Genomic DNA, 22,769 nt, shown 5'->3' with positions numbered 1-22,769 from the left:
ACGCAGTTTTCTCATCCACAAGTATCTGATGTCACCTGTTCTAGTTTCAGCGGTACCAGTTTTTCTCTAAAATATCTGTCATATGTTTTACAGTCTATTATAAACTCCCTTAATTTATTGTACAGATGGTAAAAATGATGAACGTTTTCTTCACATTATTCAACTAATTGAATCTTCACTTTTCTTCTAATATATGTGCATTAGAGTTCTGTCTATTTTTCGAGTTTTCGATTTTTCAACTTACTTTACATAAGGATTTTTGACAGTACGATCCATACTGTCAGCTATCATCGTTGTATTACCTTTGTAGACGAAATAATATGATTAGGTTGGATATTATTTCATATGATAAAAGTCTATTGGGAAAAATGCACCCCAGATATTGAACTGTACCTCGAAATTATTCAGTATCATTGTTTCAATGTTTGATATTGAAAACTAAAAACTATTTTTTCCCAAAATAATAACTTACCGGCAATTATTTGTAATGTTTACAAACACAGTTGAATCATAATTCACTATTAAAAACTGTTATTTGTTACTCCAAGATCAAAAACCCACTCTATTATTATTATTATTATTATTATTATTATTATTATTATTATTATTATTATTATTAGTATTATTATTATTATTAATATTATTATTATTATTATGTTTGTTTGTTTCTGTCCATAATGTGAACCACATTAGATGGTCACAGATAGACAAGTCATTAAAAATGAAAGAAAAAGCATGCACTCAAGGCAAGAGCAGGCATCAAGTAAAATACCGCTCCAAAGCAGCACTTTCACAACTGAAAAACTCATTCAGCGCATAAAACGGGTGATCCTCAAGGAACAGCCTCAACTTTCTCCTCAGGCTTGCCAGTGGCAGAGTCCCCGCTGTAATGGGTAGCTTGTTGATGATCTTTCCCACCATGTAAGCCGAACTAACCTGCGTTCTCCCAAGCCTGCAATACGGGAGGTCGAGTCTATTCCTATTACGGGTATTATGCCCATGGACATCACCCCTTGTAGGCAGGACACCCACCTCCCCAACTGCCCCAATCACAGACCTGAAAATGGAGAGGCCAACCACAGTCAAAATACGCTGCTTAACAAAGAGTGGCCTACAAGGGGCTAGGTATCCAGCACCACACAGAATTCTCACAGCCTTTTTTTGTAGCAGCAAGACAGCCCCCACCTCAGCAGCTCCACCCCAGAGTGTGATGCCATATTACATCACACTGTGGAAGAATACATGGTAGCTCATACGGAGATATGCCTCGGGAACACAGCTCTTCAGGCTCCTCAGCAGAAACAGGACTCTGTTCAACCTGCAGCAGACACTCTGTATATTCTCCCTCCAAGAAAGTTTCCTATCAAGATGGAAGCACAAGAGCTTTACAGGAGGGAACACATACTGCATCCCATTCCTAAGGCTGAAGACAATGGTTTGTGTCTTTTCACTGTTTAAGGCAAACCGGTTAGCAGCAAACCAGTCGGCAGCTGCCCCTCTGGATGCATTCATCAAGTCCTGGACCTCATGCATATTCCTGCCAACATCCATGATAGAGGTGTCATCGGCGTAGCATACAACCATCCTATGATCTGAAAGGGCAACATCATTGATCATAATCAGAAACAGAAGGGGTCCCAGCACAGATCCCTGGGGCACCCCATAACTCAGGGCTCTAGCCTGTGAGAGCCCACCACCTGCCTGAACAGCCTGCCTGCGTCCACCCAAATATGAGCACAGAAGCTGGAGAGGGCCACCAACCACACCATAGAGAATCAACTTAGACAGCAAGATTTCATGATCCAGGGTGTCAAAAGCCTTGCTGAGATCACATAGCGTCAGCCCAGCAAGGCTCCCCCCTTCAAAACTATCACATATCCCTTTAATTATACATTCAACAGCGCCCACTGTCGACCGTCCAGCCCTGAACCGAAACTGAGTGTCAGCAAACAGACCATTCAGCTCACAGAACTCATACAATTGGCCAGCTATTATGATCTCAAATATTTTTGACAGAACTGGCAAAATTGAGACTGGTCTATAGTTGTTAGGATCCAGGCGAGAACCATTCTTATAATTTGGTACAACCCTTGCCAACTTCAACTCATCTGGGAATACATTCTGAGCTAGACACTCATTTATTCATTGAGTCAAAGGGATCAATATAAACTTAATGATACGTTTTAAGAAATTACTTGACATACAATAATTGTCCTTGCTTGCCGAACACTTGAGACCCATGATGATCTGCAGGACATCCTCGCATGTGACACTGTGCCACACCAGTTTAGCTGTGGGTGGCTGCCGAACCCGCATAAGATGACACACAGGCAGTGCCACTGATGCAGCCATCCCTTGAACTGGTGATGTTTGTGTTGGCAAAGGGGCTGATACTTATGCCGATGTCGATGATGATGCTGTCAATGAGGATGCCACCAATGATGATGCCGGAGTCGATGATGGTGCTGTCAACAATGCTGGATCCGGTAAAGAGGCTGTCACTGGTCCCGATGTTGATGACGATGATGCCGCCGACGATGACAATGTTAATGATGATGCTGCTGATGATGATGCCACCGATGATGGTGCCATCAGTGATGCTGGAGTTGATGATGGTGTTGTCAGAGATGCTGGTGCCGGTGAAGAGGCTGTCATTGGCACTGATGTTGATGATGATTCTGGTGTCAATGATGGTGCTGTCAGCGATTCTGCTGTTGCTGGCAAGGTCACAGGTGATGTCATCCTTGCTGCTATTTGCTCAACAGAACCAATCCAGTGGTTGTTGAGAACATCTGGAGAGAGCAGAACTTCCCTTGGCACAGAAGACCACAGCTCATCACGAATGACATTCCATGCTGCCAGACATCTGTTTGGTGCTCTACTAATACGATCAGCATTGTATGATAGCTTGGCTCTCTCAGCCTCCAGCCTGTAATGATCTCTCAGATCAGTATAGATCAACTTTGAAAGCCTTGAGCCATCAACTCTGTATCTCTCATAAGCAATGAGAACAATATCCCTAAGATTCAACAGCTCTCTACTTATCCATGGTGATGCCTTTCTTCTTTTGCTCCTAAAGTTAATAAGTGGGAAGCACTGATTGAACATTCCCAGAAAGCAATCAAAGAATACTGTGAAGTTGGATTCTGCATCCACATGCTGAAGGAGCATCAGCCAGTTCACATCTCTCAGTCCATCACAAAACATTCTAACTTTGTTCTCTGTAATCAATCTTGTTTTAGTACAAACAGACAACTGGTTAGGCCCACTTGCTATACTATTATTTGCCCTGGAGATGGGAATCACCATACACTTGATTGCCTCATGATCACCCAACTCATAATGCACCACACTTGACCATAAATTATCATTCAGTCTTAGACTGGAGGCAACATTGTCAAGGCAAGCATCCATTCTAGTAGGTTGATGGATTGTCAGATATAGATGCAGAGATCTTAACAGATTCTGAAAGTCACGTGTTTTATTGTTACTCAGTAAAACATTGATGTTGAAGTCCCCCCCAACTATAAATTCAAATCCTGGGTTAAGCCTCTTAAGCATAATAATCATATCCTCCAAGGCCTGAAAGAAGCCACCCAGATTGCCTGATGGTGGACGATACACTACAATTATGTACATCTTGACATGCCCCAAAGTCACACATGCAAACTCATGCTCACCCTCCAAGCAGAAATGTTCAACATTAACACATGCAGCATTCAAATTATATTTTACAAAAATTGCAACACCTCCATTCCTCTGAGCAACACAAGAAAACCCAGCAGCCAGAGCAAACTCATTTATCCTAATCATCTCAAGGTCACATTTTCTCAACCAATGTTCTGAGAAGCACAACAAATCATACATCTCACTCGGCATTATTGCTTCTATCTTATGCAGCTTATTACTAAGGCATTGTACATTACAGAAAAGCAATAAGAGTCTATTATTCACTGCAGAGACTGGCACCGACTGCACTGACATCCCTATTTCATCTGGCTCCCCCTGGGTCTCATGAATAAAAACGCCTCAGAGTAATATTCTTTGGCCACAATGAAGGCTCTGTAATTTTTTCACGATGATTGAAATCAATACCCAACTTGAAACTATCATGAGCACCCTTTGAGTTTAGCTTTTCCACCAATATATCAAGCTGAGGGAAAGTTGATGCCAGAAATGATTCAACATCTGTCACAGAAGTTCCTTTTTTGATTTTGCCCAAATGGAACCAGGCCTTTTTTTCACCAGATAGAAGCTCTGAGCCAATCGAACCTGAGCCTATAATGAGTTTGTGTTCAAATTTGCGATTAGGCTTATTAACTTTCTTTGCTTGCCTTCTACCTGTCACTAGTTTCCAGTCATTTTCTTTTTCCCTTAAAGATATACTTGAACTTTCACTATCTGCATGCAAATGAGTACTAACCTGATGTTCAGTCCTATTGCTCGTTTCAAAAGCTTCAGTATTTGTTTGATTTTTACTCTGATTATTGGAAATCACAAAGCTATTGTTATCAACAGTCAAGTCTTAGTTTGCTGTTTTTTCGAACTTCTTCACTTTAGACTTCACAGATTTCTTCAAATTATTCTTTCTAGTAGCAATCGCATCAATCTCCTTGGGATTAGGACTAGGAAATCCTTCAAAGCTGAGATTACCAATTGACGATCTCCTACCGTTGGCAGAAGGCCTACATTCCAATTGAGGATTGGTATTACCGGTACATTGCAAAGTGGAATTTAACTTTTCAGACAATTTTATATTTTTACTGTTCACATCACTGATTCTATCTACAATTTCATTCAGTTTAATATTTAAGTCTAGGAGATCAACCGGTTTGAACTGTAGTAGACGAAACTGATCTAACCTCAAATCACAACTGGAACAGTGCCACCTTACCAGATCACCCAGCTCGCATATCTTCCCGAAATTTACTGATGAAATGTTTTCGCACTTTAAATGAAATTTTTCATCACATAAAGCACTACACTGAATCGATATATCATTCTTATTGATTGGTTTTTTACACCAACCACACAAGCAACTGTCAACTTCATCCACTGCCATCCTAATCATCTTATCATCCTAATCACTTATTTGAAATGTTAACAAACTCAGTTCACGTTTGAATTTATATTGCTATCTAGTTCCTTGATAATCTTTCCATTTGATAAAAATAATTCTCAAATATTTGAAAATTAATTTATTTTAATCAAAAACATAATTTCTTCAGCTTCATTTAGTTGATTTAATTTTTTTTCTATTTTTAATCACCTATTAAAATTGATAAAGTTATTGTTAATTATTCTCTACATTTTTCAAATGTGAGAATATTGATACTGATGAGGGCACGCATCATAATACCAAGACTGCAAAACAAAATATTGTAACCATAGACCTTGAGTCTATGTTATACGAGCGCTAATGCCGCGGCGTTGGCAACGCTGAACCGAGTTATACACAGCGTTCTTAAGTACTATTAGCCCAGTTAACGTCGCTAAAAACGCTGTGTTGACGCCGCAGCATTAGCGCTGGTATAAAATTGGCCTTATAGAAATGGACACGGCTTCTCCAGACATCTGTTTAATTAATGCATTTAATAATCCATGAATAATTCTATAGTCTGATTAATCCTATCTTTAGAGTAGATGATATATCCTATTATATTAAGTTAGCAATTTCTGTATATATTTTTTATATTTGGTTATATATTTATATATTTTTTATATTTGGTTATTAATATTTATTTATGCTTATTAGTGTACAACGGATCTCGAAAATGGCTCCAACGATTTTCATGAAATTTGGAACATACTAGGTTTATGATATAAAAATTCGATTGCACTAGGTTTCATCCCTGGGAAAACTTGCTGAATGACATAAAAAGGATAATTCATCCTTGGAAAAACTGCTGAGACTTTCGTCATCTGTGGATAATAGAAAGTGAGTGAGATGCACTTGGTCTGTGGAAAATCAAAATATAAATCATCCCCGAAATTCGTAAGATGACGTATAGCCAGCTGTAAAATATAAACACGATCATTTTAAAGAATTGTGTTCTATTTATCAATAAACAAAAATAACGAGCGAAGCTCGGTGCCCCGATATTATAGTGATATTGGAGTATGTAGGAAATTCCTTTCCTTTCATATTATCCTTAAAATGCAAAATTTCAAAAAACGTTGTGTAAACATTGATGGAAAGACATCTGAGGAAGGGAGTGCTTTCAGGTACTCCCCTCTACAGGACTGCTCATCAGCCTGGCAAGTTCTTTGAAACAGCCCTGCATCAGCTTGTGAGCAGGTTAGAGGAAAGCCTTGCTGCCAAGGAGATTGCTCTATGTGCCTTCATGGACATTAAAGGCCTATTTGACAATGTCACTTACAAGGCCATGGTCCGAGCGGTGCGGGGGCGTGGCCTTGAGCCTGCCATATGTAGGTGGATTGAGTCCATGCTCTGCTCCAGGCAGATCAGGGCCGATCTTCAAGGTGTATCGATGGTGATGGCGCCTGCAAATGGTTGTCCGCAGGGAGGTGTGCTCTCACCTCTTCTGTGGAACCTTGTGGTTGATGGTCTTCTTCATGAACTTACCAGTAAAGGTGTCTTTGTCCAAGGCTATGCTGATGACATAGTCCTCATGGTGCAGGGAAAGTTCACTTAGTTGCTGTTGTTGTTCAACATAGTTGCTGATGAACGTCAACCTCAAAATTAATAATGACTGGTGTCTTGGAGAGGGACTAAGCATAAATCCTTCGAAGACTGTAGTCATTTCATTTACAAGGAAAAATAACCTGGAGTCTCTCTCCAGGTTGAAACTTGGATTTACACGGCTTGAAGTATCAAGTACAGTCAAATATCTAGGGCTGACTATTGACTCAAAGCTGACTTGGAACAATAATTTAAACAATACACTGCATGAAGCAAAATGAGCGCTTATGACGTCCAGGAGATTTGCAGGCTCCACGTGGGGGATAAAGCCTCACATAGCTCTGTGGCTGTACAAGGCAGTAATAAGGCGTCAGGTAACTTATGGATCACTAGTCTGGTGGACAAAGGTGAACCAGGTTACAGCCACAGCCAACTCACAAGTCTACAAAGGATGCAAACACTTCTAGTCACTGCAGCTTTCAGGAGCAGCCCATCAACAACTCTTGAAGTTGCTCTTGGCTTACTGCCTTTGAGCATTTTTATAATGGCAGAAGCACGAAAATCAGCCTATCGACTTGAAGTTGTAGCCCAATGGGGAGAAGGTCTGTCTGGAACAGGCTACTGCACAATCACCAAAGCCGTTGCTCACAGCCCTGTGCTTGAAATGACCTCATATGTCATGAGCACGGAGTTGGTTTTTACTAAACCTTTCTCTGTTAAATTCTGCTCTAGAGAGGAGTGGAAGTTTGAGGAAGGGCCCTATCCCAAAAGAGGCAGCCTTGTCTGGTACACAGACGGTTCTCTCATTGAAAGGAAATCTGGCTGCGGGGTGTACAGTAACTCACCTAGAACACAAGTTTATGCAAGTCTGGGGCAACACTGTACCATCTTTCTGGCAGAGATTTGGGGTATCATGGCTTGTGCCAACTTGGGCATTGCCAGACGCTATTGCAACAAGCATATAGTAATCCTGTCAGATTTTCAGGCAGCCCTCAAGGCTCTTGACTTCAATGAAATCAAGTCTAAATTGGTGTGGGAGTGCCACAAAACACTCAGCAAGCTTGCAACACGCAACTCTGTGCATCTTGGTTGGGTACCTGGCCATGTAGGCATAGGAGGTAACGAGCGTGCACATGAGCTTGCTAAGCGGGGTTCCAGTATGCCATTCTTTGGTCCAGAGCCAAGCTGTGGCATAAGCAAAACAACTGCTTTCCACACAATGAGTAAATGGTCCAGGGACTTACATCACCAGAAATGCCAGGGTCTCCCTTGTCAAGTACTTGGCAAACGGCTACTGGCGGATGCAAGCCCTCGCTTCACCAGCTGGCTGGTGAGTCTGGGTAGAGGTCAGGTCAAGCAGTTGATTGCCCTGATAACTGGACATGGCCACTTCAGGAAACATCTCCACACAATTGGACTCAGAAATGGAAGCCAGATGTGTAGGCTTTGTAATCAGTCTGAAGAGACTGCCAAGCATATCATACTGGTTTGCGAAAGACTTGGACCTAGAAAAAGGGCTCTGTTAGGCTGCAAGCAACCAGGTGAGGAATGGTATGTTGGTATAGGGAAGAAACTCCTGGACCTTGTAAAGGACACGGGAGTTGGTTTGCCTAACTAACATACTTTGGGACACACAATAAGTTTCGGTTGACGTGTTAGGTTCTTTGAAACTTTGGATCTTTGAATCCATCCCTTCAAAAGCATAAACATTGACTTGCAATAAAAAAAGGAATATTCCTGCCAAATCTCATAGAATTCTATCAACGCGTTTGGCCGTAATGCGTTACATACGGACAGACGAATGAAAATTCGAGTTAGAACATAGACATCACTGCGTTCGGTCAATAACTTCTATTAATTGAATAAAAACTTGAAGTTATCTCAACTACAAATTTATTAAGATAACGACATACTGGTAACTCGACGCCAGTTTACCAGAGATTGACAATGGTGTAACAACCGAAACCTGTATCATGTTATTTAAATAAGTTTAATAATGAATCAATGTTATTTTCATTAAATAAGTGAAATAGGGCAGCCTGTCGATAATGAATATTTAAAACTCCACTCAAGGTGCAATTCAATCTTGGGAAATTATTATTGTCAGAATTTATTCTCACTATGTGCTAGTTGGATGACTAGAATTTTTTTCACTATAAAAAGTCACTAATATTAAACTGAGGTTTGCTAATAAAGACCATATGTAGAAGAATGCAATATTTATCTTACGAATTCTATCAAATAAACATAATTCTAAATAAGAGGAATTATTTGGAAATGGTATATCATGCTCTATTTAAATCAATTCTGCAGTCAGTTTGGCATAGCTGTTTAGGAGGGAGGCTGTTTCAACTGTCATATTGATGAATTATTTGTAGCGCGAAAACTGATAATTAAAATTGAAATTATTCAATTATTTATATTGAAATTATTCTGAACAAACCTCGATTATACCCAACCGAAATGGTTTCCAATGACTAAGGTAATGACAATACACCAGTTATATATATAAAAACGTAATTGAATACTTGATAAAATATAAATCCCATTTTCCTCGCACTTGGAACTCAATTCTAAATAATTTAAATTTAAGATACTGCTTTCAGATATGTTACATATAACACCAATATTGAATGTGACGGAGGAAGTTGATCTATTTAAGTTCTAAAATAATAAACCTTGTTACAAATTTCTACGAATCCATAGGCCTTTTGCTTCTGGTTTTTTGGGTTAGACTGTATGATACAAATAAACACATTCATATATCCATCCAATTCAGCACATCAGTATTTAACCCAGGAGAACAAATAGGAAAAATCACTTACCCCAATCCAAACTATGACGTAATGATATACTGATTTGTTACAAACAGGGTTTCAGTTGGTAAATTGGAATAAGGAATATGAAGGAGACAGATGGGTGAAAACAAATCGATATTATTCTGTGATGGTGTGTGATCCGCTCTTGTGGTCCTTAGTCCTCAAACATTGGTACTGACTGGATATATATTTCACTCAAAGTATTTTAAACGATTTAGGGCGTTGGCTTTCACTCTCAATATATTTTCACAACACAAACACAAGTTATGAATCAATTACACGAAACGAATATATTATATTTACAATAATAATGGGACGAATTTCCCACGATGACATATTATGAAAAACATATTATTAAAAAATAACAAATTAAACAAATAGGAGTTATTAATTATGGTTCGACTATCCAAACGAAAAACAATGATCTGTCGACAATGAGATCTGTTTTGCAACTGAGCTCAACTCCGGGCTGCACACGCCTAGAGCGGAGGGGATGGCTCAAGTCGTGGGAATGAAAACGATAACAGGACAAAATCTCTTCCTAAGCACTATGCAGTGGATAAAGGAAAACTAAAATCACTATACAAAGAAACTGGCCTGAACAAACCTTATTCCAGACCACTTTCTAACAGACTCTGCAATCTAAAAATTAGTAGACAAATTAAACTAGTTATAAAAAAACTGGACCTACAGTAGAATTTTATGATTACAAAAATTTTATGATTAAAAGTCTATTTTGAAAAATATTCTAGTTTTTACCCATTCATCAATATCTTCTGTAAGTTTTTTGTTTATTTTATGGGTGAATAAGTTTAGGGGAATCATATTAATCAGCATATTGCAGTTGTGTTCATACTGTCTTCTACTTACTGAAAGTCTGGAGAATCTGACCATGAATTTCATTGTAATCGATGGACGAGTGTTGTAATTGAGAGCACGGATTGTTGGTAAATGTTTAGTTTTATTAATAGAAAGGATTAAGTGTTTTATATATTGCTGTCTTATGGTGAGAACATTCATTTCTTGGAAAACGTCCCTACTAGGATAGATCCTTGGTTTGCCCAAGGCTGCTATGACTAAAAATTTCTGCAAAATGAAAACTTTCTTCAAATGAGTATCATATGCGCCACCCCACACCTCCAAACAATATGTGAATAGAACATGTGCATATGCTAAGTAGATATTCCTTATGATGTCATGGTTTGTTAACTGATTAATTTTGTAAAAAGTATGTATAAGGTATTTCAACTTGGAGCATAGATATACTGTATGTGCTGCCCTTTTTAAATGATTATCCAACATAACACCAAGATATTTTATTGATTTCACTACTTCTTTTTCTGGACACATGCAGTTTAGAGGTTTGTGTCTGTCTTCAGTTGAATGTAATTTAAGTTTAAAATTTGGGTGTGGTTGTCCAGATTCATTGGGAGAAAATGTGATGAATTTAGTTTTCTCGTAGTTTAAAGTTAAAATGTGGCTCTTCAACCATGTATAAATTTCCTTTAGTCCAGAATTAGCTGATTTAAAAACATCATCCCAATTTTTACCATGGAGCAGCAGAGCTGTATCATCAGCAAATGAGCCAATGTTGCAGTTGGGAATATTTAGATTGAGCAAATCATTGACATATATTAGAAATAGGAGAGGAGACAAAACCGTTCCTTGAGGTAGTCCATAGTTCCCAAGATTTTGGATATTTGTTTCATTGTTGAGTGTGAGGATCTGGCTTCTATTAGCAAGATAACTAGCAAACAACTTGAGAGCACTGCCTCTAACTCCACACATCATCAATCTCTCCAACATGAGTTCATGGGGCACTGTGTCAAAGGCTTTAGCCAGGTCTAAAAAGACTGCCATACTTTTTTGTTATCATTGAATGTGTTATCAACCATTTTTGTTAACTTTAAGATTGCATCAGTTGTGGATTTGTTACTTTAGAAACCAAACTGGTTTTTATTTATAAAATTGTTTTTGTCTAGAAAACTTGTTAACCTAGCTTTTATTATCTTCTCCAATATTTTAGAAAGATTCGAAAGATAAGAAAGACTTATTGGACGATAATTACTGGGATCATTTGGGTTTCCACCTTTATGTAATGGCTTTATCACTGCTAATTTGAATTGTTTTGGAAAATAACTTTCGGATATACATCTATTTATTAAACTAGTTAGAGGTTTAGAAATGCTAAGAGCTACCTTTTTAAGACATACCGATGATATATTATCATGTCCTGGTGATGAACTGCTTTTTAGATTGAAAATCGTGCTTATAATTTCCTGTTCATCAGTCGGCTGAATAAAAAAAACTATTAACTGGAGGATTGTTAAACACTATATTCCTATCATTATCGTGACTTTGACTATCATTTTCAAGTAGTTTATCAGCATAAGTTTTACCCACGTTTGCAAAATGATAATTTAGTAGATCTACATCAATTGATGGTTCCTTATATGTCCTCTTTTTATCTAGCAGCTCGTTTATGCACTCCCACGTTTTTCTTGGATTATTTTTATTTTGTTCCAGTTCATTATTGTAATATTTAATCTTTTCTTTTTTAATTATGTTATTAAGAGTATTACGGTATTTTCTATATCGTTCTTTTAATTCTATGTTGAAAGGTTGCTTTGTTAATTGTTTGTGTAATTTATCTCGGCTCCTCATTGCATGTATGATACTTTGAGTAATCCATTTCTTTATTGGTCTGTTTTTGTGGGATAACTTTATTATAGTGGTTCTTTTATTAAGAAGTTCTGTGAATGTTTTTGAAAACAATTCAACAGTGTGATCAATATTATGATTTTCATTGAAGATGTAATTCCAGTTTTCATTTCCAAAATCAGAGTTTAAACCAATGTAATCCACTTTTTTCAAACTACTTTCAACCCCAATGAGGTTCCTGTTATTATTATTATTGTGTGAGATGTGGAGTGATGTACTAAAATGGTCAGTTATTGCAGTTTTCCAAATAATTCCTTCTACTTCATTTTTTGATTTTATAGAGTCTTTAAAGAATATATGATCTAGGCAACTACTGGAATTGTTTTGTATCCTAGTAGGCTTATTAATAAAAGATTTATATCCTTTTAATTGAAGATTACATAGGTATTCATCTATCAATCTGTCTCTACCAAGTAGATCAATGTTTATGTCGCCAATTATAATCTCACAGCAATCAATGTATAAATTATCTAAGCATGAGTCCAGACCATTGATAAACTCATTTATCTATAGAGTCCTACAATTATGAATTTTCTACTTGCAATGACACAATTAACAATAATAGAATTCGCTTCGTCAATCGTAGCTGTTATCTCATCGTACTTGATAGAGTTATCTATGAACATACAAAGACCATCGCTTCTCGAATATCTTGCCATTTTATCAATCCTAATATAACCATCCAATTAATAAATCTTACTATCACACTCATCCATGATCCAAGTTTCGGACAATAATATTATTTTATATTTAATTTTTGATTCATTCAAGTAACAAGAAAATTGTTTCCGCATACTCCTTATATTCATGTGGAGAATATTAATACTGTCATTTAGGCCTATATTACAATTAGTTAATGCTTGTAAATCAAAGAAGTCATCTATTTCCAACGTTTCATAATGCTCAATGTGATTATAATAATCTAATTCATGAGAAATCATATGTATAAAAAATTATAATGTAACAACAGAAAGTAATACGGTAATAAAATAATAAAATTACTGTAAAAAGAAGAAACAGCAAAGCAAAATATAAAATTGAATAAAAAGACATATTTTTTGTGATTAATTTTCCAGAAGAATAAACAAAACAATTATCAATCAAAGTTGAAAGTTCATTTTCGTTCTCTATGAATGAGTGCAAGTCCATATAACAGTATAGATACCACTCTTATCCTGTGTTCCCTAAGGATGCTGCTCCTGCTTGTCCTCCGGTCCGTCATTGTTGTCGGCTATTGTTAACTTCTTCAGTGTGTGGGTGTCGAATATCCGAATCGTCCGTTAGGCCTCATCTTTTCTGACGAATATCTTCCCGTTCTTTATCCACATGAACTTATAGTAGTTTTTCTTCGCATTCACCTTGGTCTCATTGAAACGCCTTGTGTGAGGAGTTAAATTTTCATTGATAAATACCGGTCCATCTACAAGGTTTTTATGAATGTGTGTGCTATGCAATCCATAGGGATTGTTATTACTCTTTTCTTTTTGGTATGCTTTGAAATTTTTTATCCAATTTTCTCTGGTTTTTCTTGACGAAAATGCAACAATAATAGGAGGAACCTTTTTTCCATTCTTGATAGGAATTCTATGCGCAGCCTCAATTCCGAGATTTCCATCATTATTATTTATTTTGAGAACTCTTGCCGTTGCTTTGATTATTTCATCAATATTTTCATTCTTTGTTACTGGGATTCCATGTATTTCCAAGTTTTTTAGTCTTCCATATTGCTGTAGCTCTGTTAGATCTTTTTCCATCTGGAACAATTTTGTTTTCAAAGTTTCATTTTAATTTTCCAGGTTAGATTGATCCAATCTATACTTTTCAATTATTTCATTATATTCATCGATTTTGTCAGAGAAAAAATTCACAGAATTTCTTAGGTCAGAAACGTTATCATTTGTTTTTTTAATTTCCGCTTTCATCTCTTTCATTTCTTCCGTTATGGTATCTCTTATTTCCTTCTTTAGTTCAGCAATAAGTTCTTTGCTTAATGATACTTGGTTGTTTTGCATGTTTATCACATTCTTATTTGTACTCTTGCATGTATTGCAACGCCACTTCCTTGTCGATTCTTTAGATAATTTCTTGAAATTACTCTGTGTAAAATTAGCGCACAGATAGTGGAAATGAAGTTTACACTCAGAACAAATTAGTATAGTCTTTGAATTAAATGCTTTGTTACAGTTGCAATCACACTTTTGCATAGCGTTTATTTCATTATTATTTAATTATTTATTGTTTATTCTATAATTGAATTATTACTATTGAAGAATGAAAGGACAGGGGAGAGGGTACGTCAAGAGGGCGACCGAGACTTATTAGGGTAGGGAAGCCCCTGGATAGGATAGGAATTTGATAGGAAGGAACTTTGGATGCTTGAAAACGAAAATCCCTAATAGAAAATAAAATAGAATTTACCAGTTTGCTGTAGTTTGTAGGTTATAAGCACTATTATTGTATCGAGAAACACTGGTTTGAACAGTCGCACAGATAAATGTTGATAAATCGGAGAACGAAAAACACAGCCGCTCCGTTCGGCGTCTGAACTGATACTAACTAAGCTCAGTCGTAATGTGGGCGAGGAAAGGAGGCTAGTCGAAGTTCCTCTTCTTCCTTCTTTAAACCTTAGCTGGTGTGGACAACACCTCCTGGTGTTTCTGACGGCGTGAAGGTCGCTCTCTACTCTGATGACACCACTTCGAGGTAATTTTGTATTGGCCTTACGGCCTCGGTTCCGCTCCAGTCTAGTAGGAAGAGGAAGGATAGACGGGAGGGACGGCAGCCAACGGGCCGCTGTACCCGGAGAGGATAGACGGTAAGGGACGGCAGCCAATGGGCCGCTGTGCCCTGGGGAGATGGAAGGATAGGGACGGCAGACAATGGTCCGCTGTGCCCTGGGGAGATGGAAGGATAGGGACGGCAGACGACGGTCCGCTGTGCCCTGGGGAGATGGAAGGATAGGGACGGCTGACAACGGTCCGCTGTGCCCTGGAGGATAGGTGGAAAGGGACGGCAGCCAACGGGCCGCTGTGCCCTGGAGGACAGGTGGAAAGGGACGGCAGCCAACGGGCCGCTGTGCCCTGGGAGGATGGAAGGATAGGGACGGCAGCCAACGGGCCGCTGTGCCCTGGAGGATAGGTGGAAAGGGACGGCAGCCAATGGGCCGCTGTGCCCTGGAGGACAGGTGGAAAGGGACGGCAGCCAACGGGCCGCTGTGCCCTGGGAGGATGGAAGGATAGGGACGGCAGCCAATGGGCCGCTGTGCCCTGGGAGAATGGAAGGATAGGGACGGCAGCCAACGGGCCGCTGTGCCCTGGGGGATAGGTGGAAAGGGACGGCAGCCAATGGGTCGCTTTGCCCTGGGAGGATGAGAGGAGAGGGACGTACGGCAGCCAACGGGCCGCTGTGCCCTGGAGGACAGGTGGAAAGGGATGGCAGCCAACGGGCCGCTGTGCCCTGGGGGATAGGTGGAAAGGGACGGCAGCCAATGGGCCGCTTTGCCCTGGGAGGATGAGAGGAGAGGGACGTACGGCAGCCAACGGGCCGCTGTATCAGGAGAGGAGGACAGGGATGGACGGCAGCCAACGGGCCGCTGTACCAGGAGAGAAGGACAGGGACGTACAGCAGCCAACGGGCCGTTGTACGAGGAGCAGGAAGGTTGGGAGCGGTATGCTGTGGTCTGGGGCTCGTCCGGCGTTTATATACTCTCCCAAAGTAGAGGGGATGGAGTTGCGCCGCCGCCAGAGGTGGTAAGAGTCCTCTCGATGTGCGGAAGATGGTGCGCCATCGGTACCCTTCTTATCTCCGTGGTCAGCTAGCTTGCTGATAGCCGAGCGTCTTTTAATAATATTAATATTTATTTAGCAAAATTTTCCCGTCACAATTTTACTTTGTGACAATGTTAAGAATTCATACGCAACATTTCAAGTAAATCTGTCCAGTAGTTCAGATGTGATGATGCGTCAAACATAATTTTCCTATCCTTTACACGTGTATATGTGTTTAAGCCAGTTCTTTCCGTTATTATTGTATAGAAAGAAAATGATAGCTGAATGGATGATATATCAGTATCTTTGAATGAGAATAAATTTTGAAAGGTTTGAGATATCGATGTGCGGTTTTCACCATACTTTTTCTCTGGAAATCCTGTATCGAAATCATGAATCATATGACCACTTTCAATTTAAAAAAATGAAGTTGGATTCAAAATGGCGGAAAAAATTTGGGTGTGACGGGAATCCTGTTTTTATCATTCGAAAAGGATCCCCAATCATACCTATCTTCCAATTTCCCTTTTAAGAAAATGTTTAGCTGCTTCTATACAACAACTACATGTAGAAGCATGACAAATAATTGAAAACTTGACAAATAATTGAAAACTTGACAGATAATTAAAAACTTGACCAACTGAAAACTAGATATAATCAAATCTTGAAGAATCAAAAATGGGTCTATAAACATCCTTGGAAGAATCTATATGCAAAATTTCAAGTTAATCAGTCTAGTAGTTTAGACGTGATGATGCGTCAAACATAATTTTCCTATACTTTACACGTGTGTAAAATCCAGTCCTTTCCTTTATAGTATAGAGGATGATAGATGAATGAATGATCATTGTTATTTTACCAAAAGTTATAATAAGTTGAATAGGTTCCCTTTCAGAGGGATTTTTGACAACCCACAAAACTCATTTTTCATTTGAAGATATATCGAAAAGGTGCATAGGTCCTTATTTTTTTGTTCAGCTTGCAAAAATACTCCTCATTACAATATTAAAATTTTTGACTGACTGTACAGTAAGTCAATCATTCTATAAGGCACGAATAATTTTGAAATTTTAATTAAATAAAAATGGAAGAGAATCATTTCTTTATGTGATTATCAACACCTTTATTCAAACACATATTAACTGCATGCGTTTTCTTATTGCCGATACAGCATTGATGAAACTGTAGACGTTTATTTAGCACATTGTCTCAAAAAACTGCTGGAAAATTAATGATCCATGCCACGTGTAGGCCTATACATTGCATCAAGAATACGAAGTTAACCACGCGTGCACTTGCACATGCATGTGTCCAATGTGATCATAATCTTAGGGTTATAAGATTTTGATAGCTGGATGAAGAGTTGGTTTTAGGATATTGTTTGATAGTTGATTGGGGAGTAGAGGGTTATTATTCCATCACTTATTCAAACTACCTACTTATTTTTAAGTAAAATAATATTTTGTCTGTTTCAGTCTTTGTGGTCTGGTCCGGGGCCGTCGCCGCTTGAGAGGCTACTGGAACAGCAGAAACAGCTGCGAGAAGGTCCGGCGCCTAAAGGAGGAACCTGAGACACTAGTCAAGGCAAACAAGTCGCCGGCTAAACGCCAACCACATGAGTCCATTCACCTGACATGTTCAGTAGCAGCGGGTTTTCAAACTGGCCGTTTTCATTCATAGATGTTCACTCATTCTGTGGCCCCATTTCTGTTCGATGTTTTACATGTGTATCGAAAGAACGTGCTATCCCAAAGCCTACTGTCATGCTACTATGCTGGAAATCAACTGAATCGAGAGAGAACTACTACTGTATTCATATGGACTGAACCTGGTTCATTCGCCTTGTGTATAACTGTACTAAAATACCTCTAAACAAGAATTACAACAAACACAATTATACAATTACCAGGATCATCTTATACCAGAGGATCGGACACATACGCATCTATTATTATTTAGAAAAAAATCTTTGATTAATCTTGGAGAATTGTTAAAATGATGAAGCGTACTAAAGATTCTGAGTAGAATCTTTATTCACAAAGAATGACTCTTAGAAGAATCGTTATCTACAAATAATGAAAACTATGCGTTTGTAGGTTAGAAATGGACTGAAAAATAACGTAAAAAATTGATACCCATATTGATGACGATTAGCCTAGTTTGACAATATCACGAATATGAATAGGCTATGGAATATTATATTATTTTATACAGTAATTTATCGAGAATCCTTCCAACCTTCTCATTGAGTAACTCAATTCCAACTCAAGAATGTCTTGTTTTCCTTGCAGTAAAACTCCAATTTGATGCACCGTAGCATAATCTCATATAAACCATTTACGAGTAGTTATTGCTCTAACACTGACCCTAGAACTAGTTAATTACATTGACTACATTACTATAGTAAACGCAAATTGGAGAGAGCAAGGTCTATAAATACATTGTCATGAAACTCGTGTTTCTTATGGAGCGACCATTATGTGGGCTCTTTATGGTGGTACGTTTGAAATATTCCAATCTGCTCATAATCATAACAAAATCATGCATTATGCTTTTTAAAAACAATATTCTGGTTCAGATTATATGTAAATTCAGGTTTTCGATTTTTTAATAATGAAATTTCAATAATAAATGGTTTAATAATTCATTTTTTATCATTAAAAATTATTCTTATTCTCGTAACTTGTTATGATATTCATAAGGCATTGGGACAAAAGGCTAACCTGAAAAAGAGTTTGAAGCTCCCAATCTAAAAATCAAAAATTCAGTTACTAGTTGGAATCTAAATATTACAATTCTGTGGGGATAATTTATTTTACAATTCAAAGCCGAAAATGTTTCTTGAACAATATAACAGAATAACACATCATGTTCAATCTATGATGATAACAGCTGATAAATTTGAAAATTTGTGAACTAGGACCCCATAAAATGGCGATTTTCAAATTTATCAGCTTCTATCATTACAGATTGAACAACATGATGTGTTACTTTGTAATATTGTTCGAGGGATATTGCTTGGCTTTGAATTGTAAAATAAATTCTTCCCACAGAATAATAATATTTAGATTCCAAGTAGGAACTGAATGGTTGATTTTTAGATTGGGAACTTCAAACTCTTTTTGAGGTTGCTTTTTGTCCCAATGCCTTATGAATCATAACAAGTTACAAGAATAAGATCAATTTTTAGTAATAAGAAAATGCATTGTTGAACCATTTATTATTCAAATTTCATTATTAAAAAATTGAAAACCTGAATTTTCATATTATCTGAACCAGAATATTGTTTTTAAAAAGCATAATGCATGATTTTGTTATATGAGCAGATTGAATATTTTAAATATGCCGCCATAAAGACCCCACATAATGGCCGCTCCATAAGAAAAACAAGTGTCATGAACTGTATTTATAGACCTTGGTATCATCAAGGTCTATAAAATACAGGTCATGACACGGTCCCGTGATGCATTGCCAAATCGTCATTTTATGGGGTTCTAGTTCACCAATTTTCAAATTTATCATTATAGATTGAACAACATGATGTACTATTCTGTTCAAGAAATATTGCTTGGCTTTGAATTATAAAATAAATTCTTCCCACAGCATAATAATATTTAAATTTCAACTAGGAACTGAATTTTTTATTTTCCCACATAATGGCCGCTTCATAAGGAACACGAGTGTCATGACCAGTATTTATAGACCTTGGGAGAGACCAAGGTCTATAAAATACAGGTCATGACACTGATTGTGTTCATGGGAGGTTGCAGTGCATGTACAGCTTCGGTGAAGTGAGCAGTAACCAGAAACCACGTGACTGGTGCACCACTACTTGCTCCCACCGAACAAAAATTGAATTCTGGTTCACCATTTTTGGTGCATACTTTTGAAATTAATTGTTCACAGATCGGTGTTGACAAAATAGTAAAGGTGTTATCAATATGAACATTTCAGCTATTATTTATTATTATTGAATCAATAATAATTATTAATCTATAATTTGAAAAAATATTATATTGTAATAATGTTTTTCCTTATAAAGTTTTTTTATAATTATTTTTATAATTCATTCTATAATAATTTTTTATAATTTGTAATAATTAATGATGTGCTGTCATCAATGAAAATTTGACTACTTTTTCTATGCAATTAGTGTTAATGAATAAAACGTTTTATGGAATATTAGCAAAATGTTAATAATTGAAGTTTCTTGACTTATGTCTACTATCCAGACATTTATCTGGATAGATCCTGGCCTAGGAATGAATCAACAAAATATAGTATTCCAACTAATAGATAACATAAACACATCTTAGTTTAGTAGAATAGTCAATAAAGCTGAAAAATAATAAACTTTCCAGCCAATAATGAATGAATTTCTTGCTTTTCGACTATTCTGTAATTAATTCCATCAATGGAATAGAATACTTTGTAAGCCTTATCCTTTTTCAGTATATAGACTCTGAATGTGAAGACATAACCTAACAAAACAGCAGACAACCAACACTTTAACTCTCGACCAATAAGAAGCGTTGATCCCGGTACCGGTTTTGTGGAACATACTTTTTGAGCGGTGCAAGTGAGCATGCACCACTCCACTCTGTTCCAAGATGGCGACCGGTACCTGAACTGTCAAAAGCTCCCACCGAAAACGCATTTTCGTGTCCTTGGTCGAAATCATACATGTACCGCAACCTCCCATGAACACAATCACTATTGTTGTGAGCAGCCATTTTATGGGGTCTTTATGGCGGTACATTTGAAAATCCAATTCAATTTGCTCGTAACAAAATTATGCATTTTAAAAACAATATTCTAGTTCAGATAATATGTGAATTCAGGTTTTCAATTTTTTAATTATTAAATTTCAATAATAAATGCTCTAATTATTCATTTATTTATTATTAAGAACTGTTCTTATTCTGGTAAATCAAGGATTATGATTCAAAAGGAATTGGGACAAGACAGAAGCATGCGAGGCCAATTTCAAAAAGAGTTTTAAGTTCCCGATCAATTGAATCTAAAAATCAACAATTCAGCTCCTAGTTGGAATCTAATTTATCATTATTCTGTCAGAACAATTTATTTCACAATTTTTTTTTTTTTTTTTTTTTTTAAGATTATGTCCTAAAGACTCCAGTCATGGAGTATAAGACAAGTCATGTTATTACATAATAATTCTAACACTAAGTAGTTCAACCTAGTTTAGGTTTGAAAGGAATTCTTGTACACTATAAAAAGCTCTATCAACTAAATATTTTTTAATTTGTTTTTTGAAAATCTTCAAATCATCATTACTTTTCAAGATTTGAGGTAGCTTGTTATAAAATTTCCTACCAATATAATCTGGTTTTTGTTCAAATAGCCTACTATTGTGACCCATTATATGATAATCTGCTCTGTTTCGCGTATTATACTCATGAACATCTGAATTCTGGATCACACCACTCGTTTTCACATGCATTACAACTTCATATACATACAAAGATGGCACAGTTAATAGACCAAGCTTTTTAAATAAAGGCCTACAAGAGTCTAACCTATTCACTTTCTCTATACATCTGAGTGCCTTCTTTTGAATCTTAAACACCCTGTCCATATTTTGTTGAGATGAATTACCCCATACTAAAATAGCATACCTAATATGAGATAGTATAAGTCCATGGTAAGCAGTTAACAGTAGTTTTTTATCATTCAGCCTAGCAAGCTGCCGCAGGACAAATACCCCAGATGATATCTTATTACATATCCTCTCAATGTAAGGATGCCATGTTAATTTCCTGTCCAATAAAATTCCCAAGAATGCTACTTTCTCTTCTTGGTCTAATTCATTTTCCTCTACAAACACATTTATTTCTCTATCCTCTACTGAATTATATTTACTTTTGAATTGTAGGAATTGACATTTCTTACAATTTATTGTTAATTGCCTTTGCTTCAAGAATTGGACAATTGACTGTACTCCAGTAAAAGCATTTATTTCTAGACTATCTAATAAATAATTGTTGAAGATAAGCGATGTGTCATCAGCAAACAACAGAGCTCTGTGATCTTTTAACTCTTTTGGTAATTGGTTCACATACAACAGAAACAGTAAGGGACCCAGAATTGAGCCTTGAGGTACTCCCGCCTGGACCTCCAGTTTTTGAGATTTAATTTTTACTATTTCATTCCCATCCACCTTGGTAAGCTCAACACACTGGTTTCTACCTATGAGATATGATTCAAACCATTTTAGTTCTATACCATTCACACCTACAGTTTTTAGTATTTCCAATAATATTCTATGGTTCACACAATCAAAAGCTTTGGATAAATCAAGAAATATTGCGGCTGCCTTCTCACCTGAATCTATTATATCTATTAGTCTTTCAACAAGGGATACTATTGCAGTCTTAGTAGATTTCCCTTTCTGGAACCCATGCTGTTCATCACATATGAAATTAATTTCTTCCAGGTGCATCAATAGCCTATTTAAAACTACTCTTTCAAAAATTTTACTTATTACATTTAGAATACTAATGGGTCTATAATTTTCAACTCTTTCAGAATCACCGCTCTTGAAAATTGGCAAAATTTTCCCTTGTTTCAGATCATCAGGGAAAATACCCTGCTCTAGTGAAGTATTAAGGAGATGCAATAAAGGGTCCAGTAATTCATTTTCACATTCTTTTAAAATTTTGCTTGAGACCCCATCCAATCCTACTGTTTTTTTGTTATTCAAATTTTTTATTATTCTTGACAACTCATCTCTTGATAATGGATGAAATTTAAATACCTTTTCAATTGGCTCAGCATTTAATGTAGTTGTATTACGAG

The 22,769-nt window shown here is 37.1% G+C and overlaps 1 protein-coding gene across 1 annotated transcript in view; it reads left to right on the top strand.

Annotated features, from left to right (window-relative positions):
- The window catches only part of LOC111058860 (protein SMG7), a 127,589-nt gene extending 109,442 nt beyond the window's left edge, over positions 1-18,147 (top strand). Inside the window, exon 14 of the mRNA XM_039431880.1 lies at positions 17,426-18,147. Coding sequence (XP_039287814.1) covers positions 17,426-17,521 — 96 coding nt within the window. The 3' untranslated portion in view covers positions 17,522-18,147. The remainder of the gene's footprint in view (positions 1-17,425) is intronic.
- Positions 18,148-22,769: the final 4,622 nt, after the last annotated feature.

Source organism: Nilaparvata lugens, chromosome 7 (genome assembly GCF_014356525.2).
Source record: "Nilaparvata lugens isolate BPH chromosome 7, ASM1435652v1, whole genome shotgun sequence".
NCBI lineage: Eukaryota > Metazoa > Arthropoda > Insecta > Hemiptera > Delphacidae > Nilaparvata > Nilaparvata lugens.
The sequence above is the reverse complement of the archived record's forward strand: the minus strand, read 5'-3'. Positions and strand labels throughout refer to the sequence as shown.